The sequence below is a fragment of the Microplitis mediator genome, chromosome 11 (genome assembly GCF_029852145.1).
Source record: "Microplitis mediator isolate UGA2020A chromosome 11, iyMicMedi2.1, whole genome shotgun sequence".
NCBI lineage: Eukaryota > Metazoa > Arthropoda > Insecta > Hymenoptera > Braconidae > Microplitis > Microplitis mediator.
The window spans coordinates 13,621,027-13,646,270 of NC_079979.1; the positions used below are offsets into that span (position 1 = coordinate 13,621,027).

The window sequence follows — 25,244 nt, forward strand, 5'->3', positions numbered from 1 at the left end:
TGTGTATTGGATATGTATATTGTATTGAGTATTGAGTGAATAGTGTGGGGTGGTTAAGTGTGTGTTAGAGAAGGCAAAGAGTGGCTGCTGGCTGTGGCTGTGGCTGGCCGATATCGATTTCCGATAGCGGGCATTTAGTGCTCTGTATATATTCTGTCTGCTTCCATACGTGTCTGATACGCGAGCGTATATACATGTACTATCCGTGATCAACGGTAGGGCATTTGAAATTGCATCCAAGCGCCATGTACAAGGTGTCGCAAAGATCGTGCGAAAGATTATTTTTCCGAGTTCACTTTACTGATATGTTTCTATGCATATATATATGCGACTGAATATATAACTTTACGTGGTAATTTTTCATTTTTAATTTTATTTCTGTATGTAAAAGTTGACTTTTAAATAGTCAAGCTTTTTTAAAATGTGTAATGATGAAAATTAACACGAGCAGTAGATAAGGACCCGTATGAAAATAACATATATGGTCAAAGTATATGATAAATATCAGAAAATATATGTGACCAGTTTAACTATATTTTCTGATATATTTTTTTTATAGTAAAAAATATAATATTCATCATATACGAGTCCGTATATGTTTAGCATATATAGAATATATATTTCTTTTATATGCGAAAAATATATGGAAAAACATGTATATGGTAAAAAATAAATTTTTATTAGTATGACTAACTCCAATTGAATTAGATCTAAATTTTGATATACTCGTTAAATTGCAGTTAAAATTTTCAAAATCGGCTAATTCGATGGGAATATATATACCCATATACATATGCATACACCAAATAAAATATTTCGTTTCATATATAAATTTCATATTTTTTGAATATAAAAAAAAATGTATAAGTTACAGATATGGAATACATATATTTACTACTGTATATAATTTTATATTAAATTTGCGAAAATCTCTATACGATTTTTTATAATATACAATATAATATATCATATGTTTTTTTGTTGCAAACATATATGATTTTATATATTTTAACCATATATTAATTTTTCATACGGGGAAATTGAATAATCAAGTACGATTAATAAGAAAAAAATATCTAAATATATATGAATGATAAAAAATTGGCTGGTTTTCTGGTCTATTTGGTCTGGATCTGTTAGTCGGTCAAGAGTATTTGTCCAAGGGAACAAAAATGTTGGCAATAAGAAGTACAGAGACTACATTCAGTTGTTCAAAGAGTATAATAAGTAAAAAAAATAGTGTGTATATATATATATATATATTTAAGAATGTTATCGGTACAACAGTAATGTCAGAGTGGTATCTGGATTCTCGGATCGTTGAGGAGAGGAATAAGTCGACACCGCCCAGGCCGCACCTCTCTCACTGTACTCTCCAGCAGCTAGCAGCAACCAAGCAGCCTCTAGAAGAGCCGCAGCGATTATGAATGCCGGATCATCGACCCGAGGCTCTTGCTCCCTGCACACGAGAACCGTGTACAAACTTGCCCTAGTTTCAAAAGATGCTTTAGTCTATCCGTCACTATTTCATCCCATTTTTTTTTACTCGCAAATATACAACATGTCCTTCTCTATCGCGAAATATCTGGTACCAATGAAGATTTTCAAAAAAATTCTATATAAAATCTCAATTATAAATAAACAAAAAAAGTTATCCGAGTAAAAATAGATTGAGTCTGGAATACAGCGCAACTCCAGAGAGACCGGATCCAATTAGTAAAAGCACACCCCATAGTAAGCGAGCTGTGCTCCCGATCGATCGTCTAAACATCCCGTCCGAGGTCACTCTATATATATATATATATATATATATATATATATATATATATATATATATATATATATATATATATCATGTATATCTATGTATGTGCATTTACTTGTTTAACTATGTACAGAAAATTAAAAATTCAAAAGCGAATATTCCGAGATCCAACCAACGCAACCCGTTACAGAGCTTAGGGGTTTAACACTTGATATAGCCCGCAAAGTTATGTTTAACTATCGTCATCTGCTCTACTACTATTATTAATTTATCAATATAAATATAGATGTATGTACATATATTAAAGCAGTAGCGGAATTTAAATGCATAATATACGCACGTACGTTAATATAAGAGACTGATGGATAATTCGAGGAAGGTTGATATGTATAAACCTAACTAGATTAACATATGGACTTACGTCACACTTAACGGGAAAATTGTACCATCAAAAATATATATCTACATCCGTTACCACGCCCTATAAATAATTCTATATTGTGTTATAACTCTGTAACAATAATATGTATGTATGTATGTATAGATATATATGAATAAAACGTGACACAACATATTTATGAGTACAACTTTCACCCTTTGTATATAATGAAAAGAAGACTGTTCTCAAAGTTATAAAATGATATTTTATTTGGAATGTTTATATTTTTTAAAGTGGACGAGTCCTTGAAATGGAATAAATAAAATCTTTATCAGATAATAAAGGTTACGTTAATAAAGTGTTTTAAATAGTAGTGTTAATAAAGTATTTTGTAATGGTACTGTTCAAAATTTAATCGACTCTCAAAAATAATTGATATGGGAATTCAATAAAAGTCATTAACTTTTTAGATCAATATTGATTTGTTCAGATAATTTGAAAAATTAAAGCATAATCTTTAATAAAAATACAATTTGAATTTCAAATTTATGTAAAAAAATTTTGTTAAATAGTTCTTTGGAACAACTATAATTAATTTTTTCAAAAATCTGCTTCCAAGGATAATTATAACTGCGCTTTCCTTTTTAAAACGAATGGTTCATTTTTTTAGATTAATTAATTAATTGACTTTTAATAATTATGACAATTGAAAGTAATCGACACATTTAAAAAATGGGGGTGGGGGGGGGGCAATGCCTGAGAATGCAGTGTTAAAAATTTTGTTCGATTTTCACGGATAATTGTCATGGAAATTCAATTTTATTTGTTAATTTTTTATAGCAATATTGATTTGTTTAGATGATTTTAAAAATTAAAGCATAATCTTTAATAAAAATGCAATTTGATTTTCAAATTTATTTTAGAAATTTCGACAATAGTGTATTCAAAACAACTATAATTCATTTTTTCAAAATATACATCCTAGAAAAACTATAATTGCATTTTACTTTTCAAACGAATGCTTCATTTTTTTTAAATTAATTAATTAATTGAATTTTGATACAGTTACGACAGTTGAAAGTAATCAACATATTTAAAAAATGTGAGTGGGGAGCAATGTCTGAGAATGCAGTGTTAAAATTTTGTTCGTTTTTCAAAGATAATTTTCATGGAAATTAAATTAAATTTATTAATTTTACATGGAAATCGATTTGTTCATATACTCAAAAAAATTACCGACTAATCTTTAATGAAAATACAATATGACTCTTTAAAAATGTATATTATGTGATTAATCAAAATTGTGAATTGGATTTAAATTCAAAAAATTTTTAAAATACAGTACTAACTTTTTTTAAAAAACCTTCATTAGTTTTTGATAATTGTGAGTTTATTAAGACTTGCTATGATATTTCTCGTATTCAAAAACTAATTATAAATTCAAATTATGATTTTTTAAATAACTATCAGCTTTAAAATAAATATTATTTAAAATTAACCGACTAATGGACTAAAAAAGTTATTTAAATGAAGTAAAATAAAATAAATTGTGATTTCAATTTTTATGACATTTATGACTTGAAAATTGACAGTAATATAAAAATAAAGTATGTAAATAAATTAATTTAAGGTAGAAGTATCATTCGTAGCCACAGCTCTATTTTTGGGCATCCATTACTTTATTTTAATTAATGAAAAAGTAAAATAAAATTTCCATTGTAACAACGTAATAAAAGTATCTTTGTCTTCATTTTAAAAATTAAATATATCACTGCGTCTTTTACAAAGTATTCTATTTAAATTTTTCAAGTTCCCAATACTCGCCCTAAAGTCGTCAAAAATGGTACCTCTGCCCTACACAGAAAAAAGTCTAGAAAATATTTTGGAAGGCAAACGTTTTTGGGAACCGTAAAGATTTTTTTGAGCCAAGAGAATTTGGTTGGTCAGAAGAGATTTCTACTTTACCCGCAAGAATTGAAGCTTTCAAAAAAAATTTCTTGAATCAAGATTATTTACTTTCAGTCGGCAATTTTTTTGCAATTTGATAATAACTTGCAGTAATTTGTTTTAAATATAAAGATAAATTTAAAACAGTGTAATATAATGTATAAATAAAGTGAAAATGTTAATTTATTTAAATATATCTCTTTCATTTAAATCAGTGCGATGAATTTAAGCCGCTCAAAGGGCATGATGATATCACTAGTGTAGTGTAGTGTACTGTACTGTAGTACAATCCAATTTATTTACAGGCTAACCGATATCAAATAAAGTGTATTAACTGTATCATGACATTTATCTTCAATATAAATCATTCAATTGACACTTGTTGAAAAAATATTTGTTGTATTAATTACACGTTTTATTTTTTGCTATCGTATTGTATATTTTATACCATTTCCGGTAACCTGAAAAGAATTTATCTTATCGTTTAAAACGCGAGTCATAGACTAAGAATGACTTATTTTCTTATTTTAAAAATACAAATCCAAAAATATAACGATAAGAAATAAAGTTGATATTTCTTTGATAATTGACTATTATCAAATTTAATTTTATAACATAGACGAATTATTTAAATTTAAATTTGAAATCTAAATTTTTATATTTTACAATCATCGATCTATCGATAAAAATTGTTTATATTTTTTAATACAGACAATTCTTTTAATACAGATATCTTTAGTAATAAGTAAATAATACCTGCGCGAAACAATTGCGCGAGAATAGAAACGAACCGAGTGACGCGCACTGATGTCATGGTCGAGCTAAAATTAGCAAGTCGTAGCCCCGTCGCAAACCACGACTTGTCGCACGATTCACCAATGTAAGACAAATAATTGTATGACAGTAATGAATTTTTAAAAACAATATTTTTAATAATTATTATTTTTACTTTTATGAATTGAGAAATTTTTTTTAAGCCAAATACAATTGACAAATAATTAAGTGAAGGTACTTGATGATGAAAATTATACTAATAATAATAATAATGATAATAATGTTTACAACAATTTAAACCATAGTTGACGCAATGTAGGTTACAAAAAGTGAGGCATATGAGTATTGATTTCAGCACCGTACACTCTAGACACGATTATTATTGTGCATGGAATGTGTTTTTCTGTTATGTTGTTCAGTTATACGTGTTCAACTACTGTATACTTGTAACGCACTTAAAACTCTTTACTTCAACCAGAGAATATTTACATCAATGAAAAAATATTTATTATAAAATAAAAATTCATGATACTGAAGTTTGCCGACATCTAATAATTTTTTGAATTTTATCAGAACGATAAATTATAAAAATAAAACGTATTTTAAAAAATTGCACTGATAGTTTTTTTAATTTTCTATACGTACATTTGTTTAATTTATTTTTTTGTAATTGATTTGTTTAAAATAAATAATCAAAAAATTTTTAATTGTCTGTTAACTTTAGGATCATAAAAATTCACGGTTAGTTTAAGTTTATAAATAAAATTTTTTAAGATTAATTATAAATTTTTTGTATTATCAATTGAATTTTCTTGGCGCGAGAAAAATTTTGAATTTTGAAATGAAAAGAAAAAATTTCTTGGCTCAATAAATTTTTTTTGTATAAGAAAAAAATTTAAATATTCATTTAATAATTAAAATAAATTTTAATAAAATATTTAAACAAAATGTAAAATATTTCAGGGTAAAAAAAAAAATCAGATATATTTTTAAAGGAAAAATAATTTTGTTAATTTGAATATGTAATAAAAAAAATGTTATGTCTGAAGATACTGATATTTATCGATCAGTATAATATATTATGTTTTACCCTCAATAGTTTAACCGGAAATCGGCCTACAAATATCTCCATTAAAACCGGTACATATGTAAATAATCTGAATACAAAAGAACACCTTGGGCTTGTTCTATCGTTAAATTATACTTAAGTTAGTTAAGCATACTAAAGCAAAACATAAAATTATCATCGCGACGACACAACACGCGTGTTTGTATACTATATATTTTTCCCCTCGATCATTCTTTGGTATAAAAAAAAAAGTTTGAATGTTTCCGCAATTAACGCTCGCTGTTTTACATAAAGGTGACCAAGGGTTACTTGAATCGAGTGACAAGATTCTTGGTATATAAATTTATAAGGAGTTTTATAAAATGTTAAATCATCAATTTAATTGTTTACGAAGATATGACGATAAGCCTGGAAACAAAACGAAATTAGCATATATGTATATGATAAAAAATAGGGATTTAAGTTTAAGCCAAAAATGAGTTAATTAACAATGATATTAAGTGTAACAGATTAAAACTATTATCAAGTTTAAGGAGTATGGGAATGTGTTTATTGCGGTGGTTATTAAATGGAGCAGACATAGCACAGCGTGAGCTGCGCATATCGAGACGCGCCGTCAAGGTATCAATGCAATAGTAAGCTTTAGAATGTCAGTATAGAACCGGGGGAAGGTGGGATGATGATGTATTTAAGTAGGGGAAACAACTTGTTGCGCTTGGTGGCGCACTAGCAGTGCCGGTACTCTACACTAGCTGATGTTACTGTACACCGGGGTTATGTACCATACCATCACTACCAACACCCTCGCTCCATACCAACAGCGACGACGACAACGACAGTGATGATAACTACGTCGACTCCGCTATGCCTCTAGTCATTCAATGTCAACAAAAATACCTGCGTCATTCCACGCAACAGATATTAAATTCAAATATGTATGTTATTAAATCTTACCTGTATATTATGTCCAGGATTGGATATATGCAGTTGCTGTGCTTGGTTTATTTGCAGGGTTGCTGATCCCGAACCGGAAGGAGGTCGTGGAGGAGTTGAATTCGTGAAAGGACCCGGCCCGGAGCCAGCTTGATTAGGGCCGGGTCCGGGTGCTCCACGAGATGGCAAAGGATAGCCAGGACTTCCGTGATTAGGCATTGAACCTGGACTACCGTATGGAGAATATTGTTGCTTGTAACTTGTCGGTCCAAGCATATTAGGTTTACCGCTCATCGACTGTGATCTCTTCATATCACTCAGTCCGGCGAACGGAGTCTGCGTACCGAACATATCATTAGTCGGTTGTGATTGGAAGCCCGGATTACTGGTGCTCTTGTGGTAAGAAGCTGTTACGGAATTTGGAGCGTTTTGATTTTGATTACCGGTGGTACCATTGCTACCAGGACTACCGAGATAATCGTTATTGCCACCAAATTGTGGAAATTCAGTGTAAGGAGATCTTGAGGCAGGACCACGGGCCGAATTGCCGGTTGGATTAAATGGTCCGAGACCCATTTGCTGACTTTTGTGCTGATGTTGCTCGGCCATTTGTTTCAACGTCTGAGCAGCTGGACTCATTTCTGATTTGAAATCTAAACCTGAGTAAGGCAAGCGAGCAGGTGAATATTGTTGGGATGATGAACCAAGTCCGGGACTTGAGTTTGAACCAATCGCACCATTTGGTCCACTATTTCCACCATTAATATGCTGATGAACGGCATCTTTATCATCTTCTATTTTAATTTGCCCATTATTCATTGGACCGGAATTACCAACAGATCCACCGGGAGCTCCTGGAACTCCACTGTTTCCATGATTAACACCCGATGTCAGAGAATCTATTCCCTTGTCATCAAAGTCAAACTCATCCATCAACGCCGGGTAATCTGTTATTTCAGATATGAGATCTTTAAAGGTATCAGACGTCAGCATTTCGTCACCAGTTTCGTCGATAAAATCAGAAAATCCAGGAAAACCGGCGCCATTTGCTGCAGCGTCTTTAACAACAGCCGCGGCACACTGTTCGAGATCAACAAAATCATTGTCCGGTTCCTGTTTACACTCAACTAAATTACCAATATCAACACATCCGATCCCGCCACTTTGATTATTTGATGTAGTCCTAGAAGATACAACATTGGAAGAATTATTGTCTAAACCAGATTTCGGGGACGATGATGCATTCACTAAATCACTTTTCACAGATGTGTTTGTCAATGCTTTGACCGTAACATTTGTCGATATCTGTTGGGCTTGGGAATTAGCAGCGGAAGTTGTAAATTCCAACTGCTGAACAATCTCAACAGAAAACTTGGTAAGACCTTCATTGGTATTGTTACCGGTACAAGTTGAACCTGTACTACCACCGCCAGGATTATTAGGACCCTGAGGTCCCGTTGAATTTGTCCCGTTGCCAGCCGGATGCTGACCCATACCATGATGAGCTCCTCCAGCTCCACTCGACGATTGGGTTTGCTGATGCTGGTGCTGCTGAGGACCTTGTTGAGTACATTGTACTTTTACCGGCGGCTCACCGAAATTACTGTCCACGTTATTCGCACCAGTTGACTCCAAGTCCTCGGCCGTCCTCTTTAATATTTTCTGCTGCTAAAACAAATAATTTTTATTTATTTATTTTATTTTTTTAATGAAATTATTTATTTATACTTTTGAAATAATATATTTTCTGCCCTCCGGCCGGAAAGTGGCAACTTTCGGGCCGCTGCCCTGAACGAAGTTGCAACTTTCCGGCTTCGTCGAGCAGAAAAATAGTATACGCACCTTGGCCAGTAAAAAAGAAAGCCTCAGACCACATGTTTGTCAACCTCGGCTTCGCCTCGGCCAACAATTACATGTGCTCTGAGACTTTTCTTATTTTACTGGCCTAGGTATGTAATATACTATTTTTTTTTATTTTGAAAGCTATTATGTATAAGTGCCATGTAAATGTGATACAATGTTATATCTAGTGTCAGCACTTTCTACTCATCAACAAGATTGTTGAAATATCCACTTGATTACTTTTATGTTTAATTATTACGGATGGATATTTACATACATTTTTCATTGGCCTTCTCAATTGCCACAGACTCATTAATACAATAACAAGAAAAAAAATATATTATGCAATGACTTGACATATTTGTTTGATAGTAACTATTGCGTATGTAAGACCAGTTTTTAAAAAATGATATTTTTTTAATTACAAATTACAAATTTTATATTTTTAATTTACACTGAGAAAAAAATTACTTTTATAAAAACAAGATTTTCTTAAGAAGGAAATCAATGAAAATTATTACATTAATAATTTAATGTCAAAGTTGAGGAATAATTTTTTTGACAGAAAATTGAAATTTGTTTACACTATTCCAACAAAATAATTCGAGTTGATTTCAGATTTCTTCAAACAAGAAAACTATTTTTAATATAATCTTGAAATTTTTGCACTAAAAATATGAGATTAAAAATTTCTAATAATAATATTTTTTTATAAAAAGATAATAAAATATTTCAAAATGTTTTTTTTTGTCAGTGCGCTTATTAAATACACAAAAAAAAATTATTTTTTGGCGCAAAAAATTTTTAGTCGCCTTAAGAAAATTTTTTGCATTAGGAATTTAAATCAAAAAGTTTCTTGGGGTGAGAGAAAATTTTTTGTAAGTGAAAAATTTCCTTGTTTCAAGAAATCCTTTTTTTTAAGTGTACAAAATTATTTAATTTATCAATAAATAAAAAATATACACAGAGAAAAAAAAAAATTTTTTTGATTTTTTCTTGAAATAAGAATATATAAATTTCATACAATTAATATTTGTTTTATTTAAGTTTAATAATTTTTAGACCTACGAAAAACAATGATACTGAAGTTAGTTGACGTCTAGTGATTTTTTGATTTTTTTTCAAAACGATAAATTATAAAAAAAAAACATTTGGAAAAATTGCACTTATAGTTTTTTTCAATTTTTTAGAAGTGCATATTTTTAGTTTTTTTCTTTGCTTGTAATCAATTTATTGAAAAAATAATCGAAGATTATTAATTGTCTGTTAACTTCCGGATCATAAAAAAAAGGATTTCGTGGCGCAAAAAAATTTTTACTTGTTCTAAGAATTTTTTCGCATTATGAATTGAAAAAAAAAATTTTATTGAGTTAAGAAAAAAATTCTTGTGAGGACAAAAAATTTCTTGCATCAAGAATTTTTCTAGTCTTAAGAAAATTTTTGTTTTCATTTCATAATGCAAAAGTGTTTCTTGTGTCAAAAAATCCCTTTTTTTTGAGTACCTGAAGATGTGATGATGAAATTTACTATTCATTTTCTTCTCTCAAGAAATCCAACTAGTGCAAAATATACAATGAATTAAAGAAAGAATTTTTTAAAAATTATTGAATCAAAAAAATTTTTTCCAAGTAACATCAATTTTTCTTCCGTATAAAATTTATTAACACAACTTTTTCAACGTCATAAATTATAAAATAAAAAAATGTCAAAAGTAAAAAAAATAAGATAAGAGATAAATTTTTCGGATGTAAATAATAATATTGGATAAATTATAAATGTTACTGCAGTAAAACTTTAAAAAATATTATAAATATTTCAAAAGCTCTGGCAGTACTCCAGTAAGGTGTCGGACTATTGAACAAACAATCAGAGATATACGTTGGATTGTTTGCAATGTAGTCTTCGAAACGAAAGCTCATCAAGTAATTTTGATTATTACCCTATCACGTCAATCAATAATTAAATAAATAAAGTTTTAACGTCGGTATCCATGGTAATTTTAAAAGTTTTATCAACTTATCCGTAATTTACTCTCTTTTTTTTCCATAAATGTTTATGTTTATATCACCGTAGCATGAAAAATAAATTGAACGTTTAAATGGTTGTGGGTATTGATGAAGGGTTAAGAGTGTGAGACCAGGGCTTGACTTCCATGACACCGTAGTACCGCCAAGATATCGATTGCTATGCGCGCTTAACCAGGATTCTCTTTTGCTTTTTGTTGTGTTATAAGCCCTCAAGTCCGTACTCGTTCAACGTTAAGACATTATTACAATCTATTGACACAAACAATCCTCTTATTTATAAGAACTTGAATATTTAAAAAAAAAATATCATAAGTTTCTATTACTATTTAATTTTATTCCTGATCGTTAAATTCAGTATACAAAAATATCTAAATATTTTTTAAAAATTTATTATAATAAAATATTTAAAATAAAATAACATAAAGGCGCGAAATAATTTGACTATTGAACATGTTTTAAAGCTCAAGACCCTGAGGATGAGAATAATGGAGCGCGCATGCGTTTTATAAACCGCGAGAGCTTTTAAGAACTAAGAATCGTCGCGATAACGTTGATCCGTTTTTTATAACGGAAATAAAAATAATATAAATATTTTAAAAATTGACGTAATACAAGATTTATAACACTTCATATATATTAATAAATAAATAATTAAAATAACAATAACGTTTTTTTTCTTTCATATTTTTTATCTTTGACAAACAAGTCTGGCAATAATGACATGACTCTTGATCGGTGTTTATGTTATTTTGAATGTCTCGACAGAGGTCTGAACCGTGAAATAAATAATATGCTGGATATAGAAATGGAATTAATAAAGAAGACTGAGAGAGTTTAAACAGAGTATGAAATACTGAGAGAGATAAATATAATGGTGTATTATATAGATAGGAGTATGCAAGTAAAGCAACGAGCCTCTTTCGGATTCAACGAGCACGTACACTTACCGCCAGCACACTTAGTAGTTGGCGCGCGCGCCAACCCACATATATATATATACATTTATATATATGTATATATACATTTATATATATATGTATATATATAGAGAGAGAGTCAACCCTCTGGCCTTCCTATCGATCCACACCGCGAGGTATTACACACCCTCCTCAGCTCTTGCCACCTCTACGGTAAAATCCTCACGAATAGAAGGAAGGTGAGTCGCGACATATCGGGTTCTCGTGGGCTTTTTAAATCTTTCTTCCTCTGCTTTCCATTTGTTAAGACGCACTCTATGAATTTAACTACTCCATACTATATAATTTCAATTACATACAATGTAAAAAATTTCGGTGTAAAAATGGACCTGGAGAACTTTACACGGCGGTGTAGTGTGAAATAACGGTGTAAAATTCTCACGGTGTAAATTTTTCATCCGTGTAATTTTAACATGGTGTAATCTACTTTTTTTCCACCATTCCGTGTTACTCGTAATTTTGATTAATGAGCAACAAACGATCATTGAATATTTTTAATTACATTAATTTTATTTAGATATTAAAAAGTATTTTGAACATTTAAATATTTTTATGATTAATTTTCTTAAAGCAACAACAACATTTACACGTTTGGCGGTGTAAAAATTTTAAATTCACCCGCCTAAATTTAACACCGAATTTGGGGTAATTTTTACACCGAGACATTTACACTACACCGGGTCCAAAAAATTTTTTACAGTATATATGTATAAATATGTAGACTGTAAAAAATTGAGAGTAAATTCGGAGTAATTACGAATTTTAATTCAATTCGAATTCACTCTGTCACTTGGAGTTCTGGAGTTTAAAAAAAAATCATTCCGTATACGGAGTAAATTCAAAGTTTGTTTTTTCAGCGGAGTGATTTGGATTTCATTTGAATGCCCATTCACTCCGATTCGGAGTTTTAAATTTAAAATAAACTTTTTTTTAGGAATGAATTCCACTCCGGCTCGTAATTTCAATATCGAAATGAACTCCCCTTCGGAGTAAGTTTCACTCCGGATTTACTCCGCTAACTTTTTATATTGTAGGCAGTAATTTTTAGTTTTAGCGTCTTATTGGTAATATTTAAATAATTTTGTTATTTATGGAATTTAATGGAAAGATTCATCAAGGCTTATTTACATGATATTGACTGAAATATATATATGTATGTAGGTATAAATATATGTGTGTATGTTTATTTAATGTATGTATGAATATCATTATTTGGAACGTTCTCCACTTGAGCGATTCTCGTCACGAAGCTAAATATATCCAAGGTGGGAGATATATACAATCATATCATCAAAAGACGCAAGCTCAAAGGATTAAAAATTTATGTATACAATATACACTAACGATGCTGTCACACATACAATTAATTATTTTTTTAAATAATTATCAATTACAAATATTTTTAAATTTATAAAAAATTTTAATCGTCAATTACAGGAAAAATTTCATTGAAGTGAAATATTTAAGCCGAGTTTATTAATAAAAATAAATTCCGGTGTAAAAATAAACGTTTTATGGTTTTAATTTATAATATTAACTTTATAAATTTATATGCATATATATCGACATACCATCATTCCAACTGGATGAATCGACGCAGTAGCCACGCAAATTGTTTGAATACTAAATTGAATATATATTTTTTTTATTCAAAATAACTTTGTATCCATAACATATTTATCAAACAATTTCACAGTAAAAAAAATCAACAGTTCGCAGTATTTGATATCAAATAACTGATCGTAATTAAAAGCAATCGTCCGTTAAAAACAGAATAGTAGTTGAGTGAGAATTAATAACTAAGTTAAAAATAAAATACACAATACATATGTATATATATATATAATATATTTATATATATTTAAAGAAGAGACACACAGGAGGACGCATCGAGCGCGGGGTGAACCCGTGCGCCCGCGAGTCCGTCACGCACTCTCCCGCGCGACTCTTGACCTCTTTGGCTTTTTTTTTAGCACTCAGGCTGTACGATGATGGGTGATAGCGATAACACAGAGCTTCAACATGTTTGATAGTGCCTTGTGCGGACATCAAGTGATGCCTGTCGACTACAAGCCCACTCACATTTACACCAACACTGCAGTGACACCGACATTTCCATTAAATTTAAATACAAGTAGTCCAAATAATTTTCGATACTTTTTAATTTCCTCATCGTTCAATTCAAAAAATTAACCGCCAAAACTCCGTACCATTTGACTCCAAAAAATTATGTCACTTGTCTTCACATTTTGTACCCACAGTAAAACAACAAAATAATTTACATATTGCGCGAAAAATATTTAACAAGTAAGATAATTATCAGATACAAATATGAATATATATATAGACAACTTGTCAATTTTCCTCTCGTAAATCCTCAACAGGTGGTTCAAGCACTCTTCCTCCCTCGATACTGACTCGCGCACTTGTACGTCAGCTTTACAATCATCGTACACTTATTTTATTCATCCATACATACATCAATACATATATATATATAAATACATATATGTATATGTATACTCTTCAAAGTCAATTATTGTATCAACAACAAACCAATAAATCCCATCTCATTACACTTAACGCTTGTTTAAAATAAAAAACTTTTAATAGCATTTTCACATTACTATTTATCCTTTTTTATTATTGTTGTGATTATTATTATTAAACCATAAAACAATACTCTGTACTTAACTATTGAAACAATTGTTCAAAAGTCATAAAATAAAACTGGCTGTCATACATTATTTATATAGCTCTCGTTGATATCTTGGTATCGATACTTAAAATCCAATTCTAACGTGTGTATTTTTATTTATGTAAAAATAAATAATAATTGATAATTAAAAAAACAAATCAGCTGATAAGAGCAAATAAAAGTTATCAGTACGGTATTTAAAAGTGATAATTTTCGAGTAAGTAAATAAAATATGAAAGACAGAAGAGAAAATCGAGCTCTTGATGCAGCAGTCCAAGCTCACGAGCGATTGACTCCTGCGCGTCCCAACTCGCGGTTCTGTGCCACGCGTGAGGGAAAGAACGTGGGAGGAGGAGGCGACTACTTCCCATGGGGTAGGGAGACACCAATGAAGGAGGAAAGGAGCCGCCGAGGGAGAGGAGGATGGCGCGTGCCGTTACACGTTAACAGGTGGAGTGCGCGTGCCCAGGAATCTCCACTCTCTTCTCTTGCTCTTATACTTGTTCTCTTTTTCCCCTTTTACAGAATCACTCTCTTTCTCTTACTTCCTCATTATCAACAATATACACACACATATATTTATATATTGATGTATATCCTCGTTATATATCAACGTCTTCTCTCAACACCTCGTCAACTGACTCGATGTCGATATCACCAGCTAACCACTTTGCGACAACTCTTCACAGCTTACCCTCAACCGTCACTCTTTACTTTATCATTTAGTCACTTTAGCTGCCGGTAAATACCTCGATCGTGTCATTGTTGTCATCATCATCATCTTTGTTTTTATTTATGTTGTCAAACTTTTTTTATTTTTTATTTACAATCAACTTATCAACTTGTTATTACATATTTGTACGGATAATACAAACTAATTAATGTAATTTAAAAGTTTTTTTGTTAAATGTTTAAAATAAAATAATAATTATCAATTTAAAATGTACACTTGAACCAACCAAAGCCAAATGATAATCGTCATTGCATTGCATTCAGAATAATGTTTACGCTACAGTTAGTTATTCTCGTCTTACGATAAGAGTTGCTAATGGAAGACACGATAAGAAACTCTCAATTCATCGAATAATCTTATTGGTTTTATTGTTATTTAAACACACAATCGAATGTCCTCGAGCACAATATAACAACAATAACCATATAATTAATTTAAATACAAACAATAATTATATAAACAATGAAATTAAGTAATAACTTTAATTAAAATTTATTTTAAAACAATAAGTTTGAGTTATTTATACATCAATGACTGGGCAAAGTCGTTTATAATGGCCGTAATAATTTGAATATCTATTGATATATTTATTTAAAAATAAATATATATGTATTTTTTTCTCAAAGCAGTGTCGTACATTGGAGTTTGATGTAAGATACGAGTAGCAGCAAGTTAACGTTATCAACTGTCACGCGATGCATAGCACGTGCCTCGTGGATAAACCGCGACACAAGCAATACTACCCTATCGTTAATGTTCTTGACGCCTCAAAGAGTCGCCAGCCACTGAATACACGATTTTGTCGTTTCTCTTACATACAACGAGAATAACTCGCGTCGACTCGTACAGTCTCGGGTTGTCTCGAGTTGCCTCGTGTGTTTCACAAACATATAAAACAAAAACCATATATATAATACCACTACTGTCCTGATCGCGAGTCATTTTACTTCTCTTCTTTATCAACTTATTCTACTGATCATTCTCTTTCACTCAGTCTCGATGTCTCTCCCTCTCTTTATATTTTTTTTTACATTCGTATATTCGCATACACACTCTACTTAGGTATGTAATGTCCTTTTTCTCGGCATGCGCTATGCTCATTTTATATACGTTTTTTTTTATCATGATTTCCCTTGAATTTTATACTGAAACCCACGCAATCTACGCTGATAACTTTTATGTATAAACGACTACTGACTGCTAACTTAATATTTTATTTATCAATCTATATATCAGTTTAATTAATTAAATGAGTTTATTCAAAGTTTAATAAGTCAGTAATAAACTTATTACATACCTATAACTATATGTTCATTAATCTATATATACATATACATAAATACATATTTAGATTAGGATTGTTGTTTAGTGGTTTAGGAGTTTATCAAGATATGATACGGGGGACATGTACTGACAACACGGGGAGCATCATGTCACGTCGCGCGCACTTGAACCTCCTTCTCTCCTTCACCCATCGCCGCTCTACACTACGGTATTCTATACCTCTATATATATACATATATAATAATACAACTCTTACTCCTGGTTCGGCTCTGTTCTATTCTGCTTCTACTTCTACTCCTACTACAACTCCTACTCATCCACACACACTCATAGTTGCGTCATCAGGATTTCACGCTACGCCCGGATTCGTTGGACGGACGAGCAACCCGCTAGCGACGCATCTGTAACGCCTGCTTATATACTATACCTAACCGCGACGTCGCCAGTGTCACTCAACCACACCTCAATTATATACCTTATACTTTAACTCATCATCATTACCTTCATAAATTTATATACACATATATATATCCTTATTAATCAAAACTTTAATATACATACCGAGTTTATGAGCTTGTATTAAATAATTTCCGACAAAATCTCATATTATACTGAAAACTTAATTATTTATTTCAAATAAAAACCAACTCCGTCTGACCGGATTCAAACTCGTACTACTGAACTCGCGTTTTTTTTTTCTACGAACATATACTTGATATTGGATGTAAAGTAATTTGTTAATTTAAATTTAATGATCTATATAAATAGTGAAGATTAAAAATTGGAGTAAAAAATTTTTTTCAGACAGAAAATTTGACTTTTTTTTTTTTTTTTTTTCCAATGAGGGAGTGAAGAATGAAATGTTGATGTAAGATTTAAAGTGTACAGATTTAAAGTTGGCGGCATGTTACAAAGTTAACCATCAACGAATGCCACCTACGCCACTGACAATTGTCTCTCGTGCAAGTTGCGCGCGACGAGGACGTTGCACTGTAAAACTCTCCTTCACCTCCCCCTCCTCCTTATTCTCATTCTCCTCCTCCACCGGCACCTCCTCCATCTCTATGGAAAGAGAAGTAGCAGCGAAATTATGGTCAACACACATTCCAACGGAGATATAGAATTTTGAATAAGAGAAATCGCCGTATGCATCAGCCCGGATGCATCACTACACCATACAATGTATGTATTTATATATATTAACATATTTATATGCATACGTTTAATTACATGTTCTACAAATCTCAATTAATTGTCATTCATTTATTAATTAATTAACCTAATTATCCTGGATCACTAAGCGCAATAATATTTTCCTTTTATCCCTAATAAATTACAATTACATTGTAATTAATTACTGGATATTAATACATAATTTTAATAAATTTATTGTATTAATATTGACATTGACACCTTGTGTGTAATTAATAAAATATATATATTTAATAATAATAATGTATATATTATATATATATTATTTGAATATTAACATGAGTGCAGTACTTGTTACTTGTTTATTTGCCTAGTGAACTCGATTTACTTGTTTGTGTTCTACTTTTCCCATCATTCATCTACGTTTCAATTTCAATTATATATAAAAATTAACTGTCTATTAATAAATATTTATTTATAAACAAATCATATAAATAAATAAATAGTTATATTTTTAGTGGAGATAAGAGTGACCTAAATATAAAACTATTAAAATTTATTTATATCTTTTGTGTATTTATTTTTTTTTTTTTTTTAAATATAAATAGAAACTAATTAGTAATCGTGTTTACGCAGGTAATAGACTAAAAAATTTCGATGTAAAAATGGACCGGGAGAACTTTACACGGCGGTGTAGTGTGAAATTACGGTGTAAAATTCTCACGGTGTAAATTTTCCATCCGTGTAATTTTAACATGGTGTAATCTACTTTTTTTTCCACCATTCCCTGCTACTCGTAATTTTGATTAATGAGCAACAAACGATCATTGAATATTTTTAATTACATTAATTTTATTTAGATATTAAATAGTATTTTGAACATTTAAATATTTTTATGATTAATTTTTTTAACGCAAAATTATCTTGAATTACATCTACACGTTTGGCAGTGTAAAAATTTTAAATTCACCCGCCTAAATTTAACACCGAATTTGGGGTAATTTTCACACCAAAATGTTTACACTGTACCGGGTCCAATAAATTTTTTACAGTGTATTAAGTTCGGGGTAAAATTTGAATTATAATAGATGAGTTGAGGATCACTGAGGTGTATTGCATTCCCCTTGTGCAGTCAGTGGCGTAGACCTGTTTACTCTCTTGATGCAACAGAAATGCTAAGATCAGCATAAGGCAGCATACCAGATTAAACATATATACATATATATACATTCATATCATATCCATATCTAAACTTGTAATTCTGACAATGAGACGACATATTATTTATTTAGCCCGTGACTGGGAATTTATTTAAAAAGTATTTTAATTAAATTAATTAAGATGATAATCAAGGTGTCTAAAGACGTCTGGAAATAAAAGGGGTTGATAAAAATGAGATTTAATAAATAACCGTGTAGTTTACTATTTGCGAAGTTGATGATGAATAAATAAATAAAAAAAAAAACAAATAGTATGATATGATATGCTTTTAGTTGAGATGCTCTACTTCACTTGTTCATAGCCGATGACAGTAGGTGGATGTGGATGGTGGGCGATGGTGGATACCTAATCGTGCTTTCACACCGTTCACCGTGGAAGCTCCACCACCATCATCCCCCACTGCGAACGTTATCCTGACCAACCGGCTGTTTACTGTTTGGCCTCCCGGGATATCGATCCCAGTGGCGTAAGAAGCACACACACTCATATCTATTCCACAGTATACATGTACATTCATACAGTCACGATACTCTGATAGTGTGATTGTCCTGTGATTGTGAATATGACGGTGAGAGAACTGAAAAGTAAAGACAACGTGTGTTGAGGCACATAGTGCGTCACTGACTTTGCGTCGATGCTCTTACCCCCAATTCTCTCTTTACTCACCGCCAGTAAATAAACCCTCGCTCTACCGCAAATCCCATTGATTACCTCTATGCATTATTTTATCCGTATCATCGATTTATAAACTTTGTAATTATAATAAATTTATTAGATATTTAATTATTTTTTCCATGTGTCATAAATATATAAATACAATTCACTTTTATATTCAATGCATCAAAGTAATTAATATTTAACATTAAAATTTAATTTTGTTATGTAATTAATTTATTTGTCTTTTGTAAAAATAAAAAAGAAGTTTAAAACTTTCTCTTTTTTGCAGCAACTCATATTTATGTATTCATGGATTACTAGTCTGAAATATACAATCAATTCAGGAGAGTATATTAGTAAAAGTATAATAAATATATACCTTTATTATTTTTTTTAAAATAATTGGTTATTTTCTATGGAAATATATATTTAATCTATAATCAATATTTATGAAGAATTGCACAGATTTTAGTTGCTATGTTGATATATGTATGCTGGTAATAATATGTTGGTGTATGCGCCATCGCTGCTGTTGCTGCTGCTGGTGCCGCCGCCGCGGCGAAAGAATTTCTGACAGCGATCAACTGCGCAACGGTAAGAGCCACGTATGCTCCCTATACACATTCTTGATTATTGTCTGTATAAGGTCTATTATACACATATGTATAGATGTATGAAATACATATTATATATATTTGTATGTATGTATGTACGAATAAATGTGTGGTGTAGAAATATGCGGTATACATGACTCGTTTCGAGTATCGAGCCACGCGAGTCCTTTTTTATCTTTTACGGTCTCTCCTTTTTATTCCAGCCGCCCTCCTACAACTCATTACTTGCCGACTCCCTCACCTCTTTGCGTCTGCATAGTCCATCAAGACCGTAACTTTATCCTAACACACTCTACTCTTTTTTAGAGTACAGAGTCAGTGTAATGTAAGCGCTTGCGCACTTTATATATTTAAATACTTGGGCCAATCAAAAACTTTTACCCTTTGTTATGATTCATTTTCAACTGTTTTGAATTTTTTATCATCAACTTCTTGATTAAATTTTTGATATTTCAAAGAATTTTATTTATATTGATTCCATATTTACAAACCATTGGAAATAAAATCTGCATAAATTACTCATTAGTCTGATTTAAATAATGAATAATTAAAATTTTTTAGATGAAAAAATTTAACAATTTAATTGTTTGTAAATATTGTTGATATTTAAAATGTAACAACTTGTCTAGATTAAAGGCTTAAAAGTTTATAAGATAAAATTTCAACTTTTACATTAGTGAGATTTAAAATATAAAAAAAAGTTAAGTAAAGTATAGAGAATAGTAAGCGCGTGCGCGCAATACAAGAGGAGAATAAAGGTGGGTGGTGGTTGCAACTCGTCGAGAGAAGGTCGATTCGTCGTTGCCTATTACATGACACCGTTACGCAAGGGGCTCTCTCAATAACCTACACCAGACTAGCAAGAGTAAGTGAGATACATCCATACATGTATTACACACGTAAAAGCTTACTCATACAATTAAATTGCCCCATTAAATTACGCAATAATAAACCAATCAGTATTAAGGAATCATAATAATTGGTGAGTATTTTAAATGTTAATAGTTACTAACATATATCGATATAATTTAATAGATATATTGATACTGTTTGTATTTAAAAAACTTTGCCAAGTTAATTCATTTAAATATTTTCATCCAATGGGAACCTGTAGTCTGTTAACTGTAAGAACAGACAGAAGCTAATTTATATAAGAGAAAGGAGGGCGGTATAGTAACGATGAGCAATCACTCTAAACTCAGATAAAGAATGTTAAAGATGTATATATACATATATATATGTTTCAAGTAGAAGCACGAGTAGTCACTTGTTGCGATCCTGTTAGTTCACCTCTTCTCGATCATTGCCCACTGAAAATATTTTCCTCTTTGCATTCTACATGCATTTTTATACTAATTATTCATTAAATATTTATTAATTATTAATGAAATTCTTTCACTCTCTTCATAATGGCAATTACGCAACTAAACTGATATTCTCAAATTATACATGTATTTTTTTTTTTGGTAATCAAAACAAATTATACGAATGGCCTAATTTAATTATCAAGTAATAAATATAAAGTTATCATATGTTCTAGTGTTAAAATAAAAAAATAAAAGTTACTTTGATGAAAATTTTGAATGTTTCTAAGGTGTGAGTAATTATCGAATATTTTTATTAATTTTACTGCTGTTGTATGAACAATAATTTTTTCCACGTCATGTACGTGCAGGAATAAGGCCGAATATGTAATAATTGACTATATATGTACATATATATGCATGTATATTTATTAAGTACTAATGATTTCAGTAATAATGATAATAAATAGTAAATTAAAATTCATATTAATGAAAATATTTTTATTAATTTTACTGCTATTGGATGAAATTTTTTTTTTTAGTGTCATGTAAATGCGAGACGTAAAGCCGAATAAATTGTAGTCATTGACTATATATGTACCTACACAGAAAAAAATCTCAACTTAAGGTAAATATTCGTGATTAAAGAAAATTTTTTTGAAAACCTAAATTTTCTCGGATAAAGTAGAAATTTTCTGACCAATACAAATTCGCTTAACTCAAGAAAGTCTTGACTTGATTCTCGAAAACGTTTGTCTTCTAAAATATTTTCTTGATTCAAGATAATTTTTTTTTCTGTGTACTACATAAATATATATGAGGTAGAGATAATGTTTTTTGCCACTTTAATGCCAGTTTCGGATATTTGAAAAATTAAATTAAAATAATTTTTAAAAGACGCAATGACGTTTCATTTTCAAAATATGAAGAAAGATATTTTTATCACTGTTAAAATGGAAATTTTATTTTATGTTTTTCATTAATTAAAATAAAATACAAATGTCCAAAAATGGAGCAGTGGCCACGATTGGTATTTCTACTCTACATGTATATTAATTAAGTATTAACGGTCTTACGGTAAAAAATCGGGAGTGAATTTTGAGTAATTACGGATTTCATTTCAATTTGAATTCACTCCGTTACTTGAAGTTCCGGAGATTTAAAAAAACTCACTCCGAATACGGAGTAAATTGAAAGTTTGTTTTTCCAACGGAGTGATTTCGGATGTGGATTTTATTTAAATCCTATCACTCCGATTTGAATTTTAGTATTAATATTAATTCAAAATTTTTGACAATTAATGTTTAATAATTATGAATGTGAATGTAGCAAACATCAGAAAAATTTTTAAATAATTAATAAATAGAGTAAATAGTTGAGAAAATTAAATTAAAAAAATTTTTTAATTATTAAGTGCATTTTTTATAAATATTGTTTTTTGAATTATTTTCTCTATTTATTTATAATCTTAAATTTGTCTACCGTCTGCTACATTCACACTCATAAATAATTAAGGTAATTCATGATTTATTAATTATCTATGTGATTTGAATTAGTATAATTTAATCTCACAATTACTTTTTACTATTTAAGTTAATGATATATTCTCAAAATGTACATTAATTTTATTTTATTTTTTCTTTCTAGTACTTGATAAGGTCGGAAAACCGACGAAACGTTGTACAAAAATTAACAACAAACATTAAATAATAACAAGGAAATATTTTTATCCAATTAAACTGTGATTTGTTTATTTAATTAATATTAATATTAAAACAAACTCCCTGTCGGAGTGAATTTTACTCCAAGGGGTTTAAATAAATAGTCATCTGCTCCGCATTTACTCCGGATTCACTCCGTAAATTTTCTAGTGTAGTGATACTGATAAAAATAAAATAAAATTGATAATGATAAAAATTTAAAATATTTCTAGTATGACTAATTACAAAACATTTTAATTACTTTTACTGCTGTCATGAAAAATAATTTTTTTCACGTCATGTAAACGCAAGACCTAAGGCCGAACATATCGTAATAATTGACTATACATGTACCTTCTACATATATATATATATATATATATACATTAATGAAGTATTAATGGTCTGAGTGATAATGATAATAATAAAATAAAATGATGATTACAGTGATAGTGTATAGGCGCGGTAGTGTCATCTCTCGGCAATCTCTTGAGTGACCTTCCCCCGTGTCAGAATCTTCCGCTAACCGTATTGTCGGCTGAGAGAGAGTATGCGATCATTGAGCTGGGATAAAAAGAGAGATTAAACTCTGTCCCTTGTATACAAATACAAATACTGCACTAAGTATAGGAGTAAAGTAAAGTAGATATACTTTCAAAGAAAGAAACAAGGAAAGAAAAAGGAGAATCGACTAACCTCACCTAACCCGAGTTAAAATCCCCACCGTGAGATCATTGGCTTCCCTTCCCTTATTCGCGGCACGCAGCGTTTTCTCCTCTACCTCTACCTCTATCTCCGACTCTACCGATCTCTATAATGATATAATAGGGTATACTCCAGTGTAATGAGTAATATACATATTGCTACTAATATTACTACTTACACTATAAAAAGCAATTGCTAAACTGTCCTTCTTTACTTGTGATCACAATAATCCCAACAGTGGACAAGAAGTGTATTTTTAAATAATAAAATAAAAAATTAATGCAAGAAGATCAAACCGAGAAAGGGAAATGAAAGGGATGTTGGTGGGGTCTTAGACTTGTTGAGATACTGCTACACAACGTTGCCTTGCTTTCTGCCGTTTTGTTCACGGTCACACCCGCAGTGACGCTCAATTTCCCTTTTTTTATTTTTTATATACTAAATTAAACAATACTAATTATTAGCTCATTCATCTTAATTAACTCAATGGTAAAAATAAAAAACTCTAGGAACTTTTGCCGAGTCATTGGCCTCGGAATTAAATCTACCCACTGTTTGATTTTTAAAATTAAAAAATTTATTTAAATAAAATAAGTAAGTGTGTAAAAAAAAAAAGAAAACAACGCGTGTTTATCCGCGAGTTGAGATCCACTGGTACCAAAACGACTCCACCTAGGATAGGGTGAACGGGTCGGAGGCCGTTGGTTCCTCAACTCATAGAGTTGCTTTCATCTTATTATCATTTACACAAACTCGTACCGATACCCACCTTACCTCACACTCTCTAACTCACTTGTTTACTTACTTACTTATACCCCTTATTCACTCATTCGCTCTCTCAGTACACCGTAGTGCACTCACGCATGCGCGATTATATGCTACGGTACTGTCAAATATGTAGTGGGAGTAAAACAGGTTGACTTGTACACGAGACATCGCGTTGACTGTTGACTCACGCTCACTACCAACTTTCTGGATCCATTCTCTAGTGCCTAAATAAGACTTTGCTTTTATTTAGTTTTTTTTAAACATGCCCAAGTACCAGCCCACTTTAACAGACTGAGAACTTCCATTCAAATTAACCGAATCACCCGAAAAAATTTTATTTAATTAACAAATTTTAAAAAACAATCATCCAAGGATCTATCACATCCTGTATGAAAAAACAATATATGGTTAAAATATATAAAATCATATATGTTTGCAACAAAAAATATATGATATATTATAAAAAATCGTATAGAGATTTTGGCCGATTTAATATAAAATTATATACAGTAGTAAATATATGAAACTTATATGTTTTTTATATTGAGCTATAAATACATCTGCATTTACCTTATAATATATTGTATCGATATATTTTTTTTTATATTCAAAAAATATAAAATTTTTATATGAAATGAAATATTTGGTAGCATATAATTTATATTATATATGGCACCATATATTTTATTTGGTGT

General features: G+C 30.4%; 1 protein-coding gene across 7 annotated transcripts in view; it reads right to left on the reverse strand.

Moving 5' to 3' along the window:
• The window catches only part of LOC130677562 (neurogenic protein mastermind-like), a 42,922-nt gene that overhangs the window by 7,001 nt on the left and 10,677 nt on the right, over positions 1-25,244 (reverse strand). For 4 of the 7 annotated variants that reach the window (XM_057484358.1, XM_057484360.1, XM_057484361.1 and 1 more), the window contains one exon: positions 6,889-8,535. In XM_057484358.1, the coding sequence (XP_057340341.1) occupies positions 6,889-8,535 (1,647 nt within the window). Of the gene's footprint in view, positions 1-6,888; positions 8,536-13,284; positions 15,688-25,244 lie in introns of those variants that run through there. The other 3 variants (XM_057484365.1, XM_057484364.1, XM_057484362.1) reach the window with 3 other exon arrangements.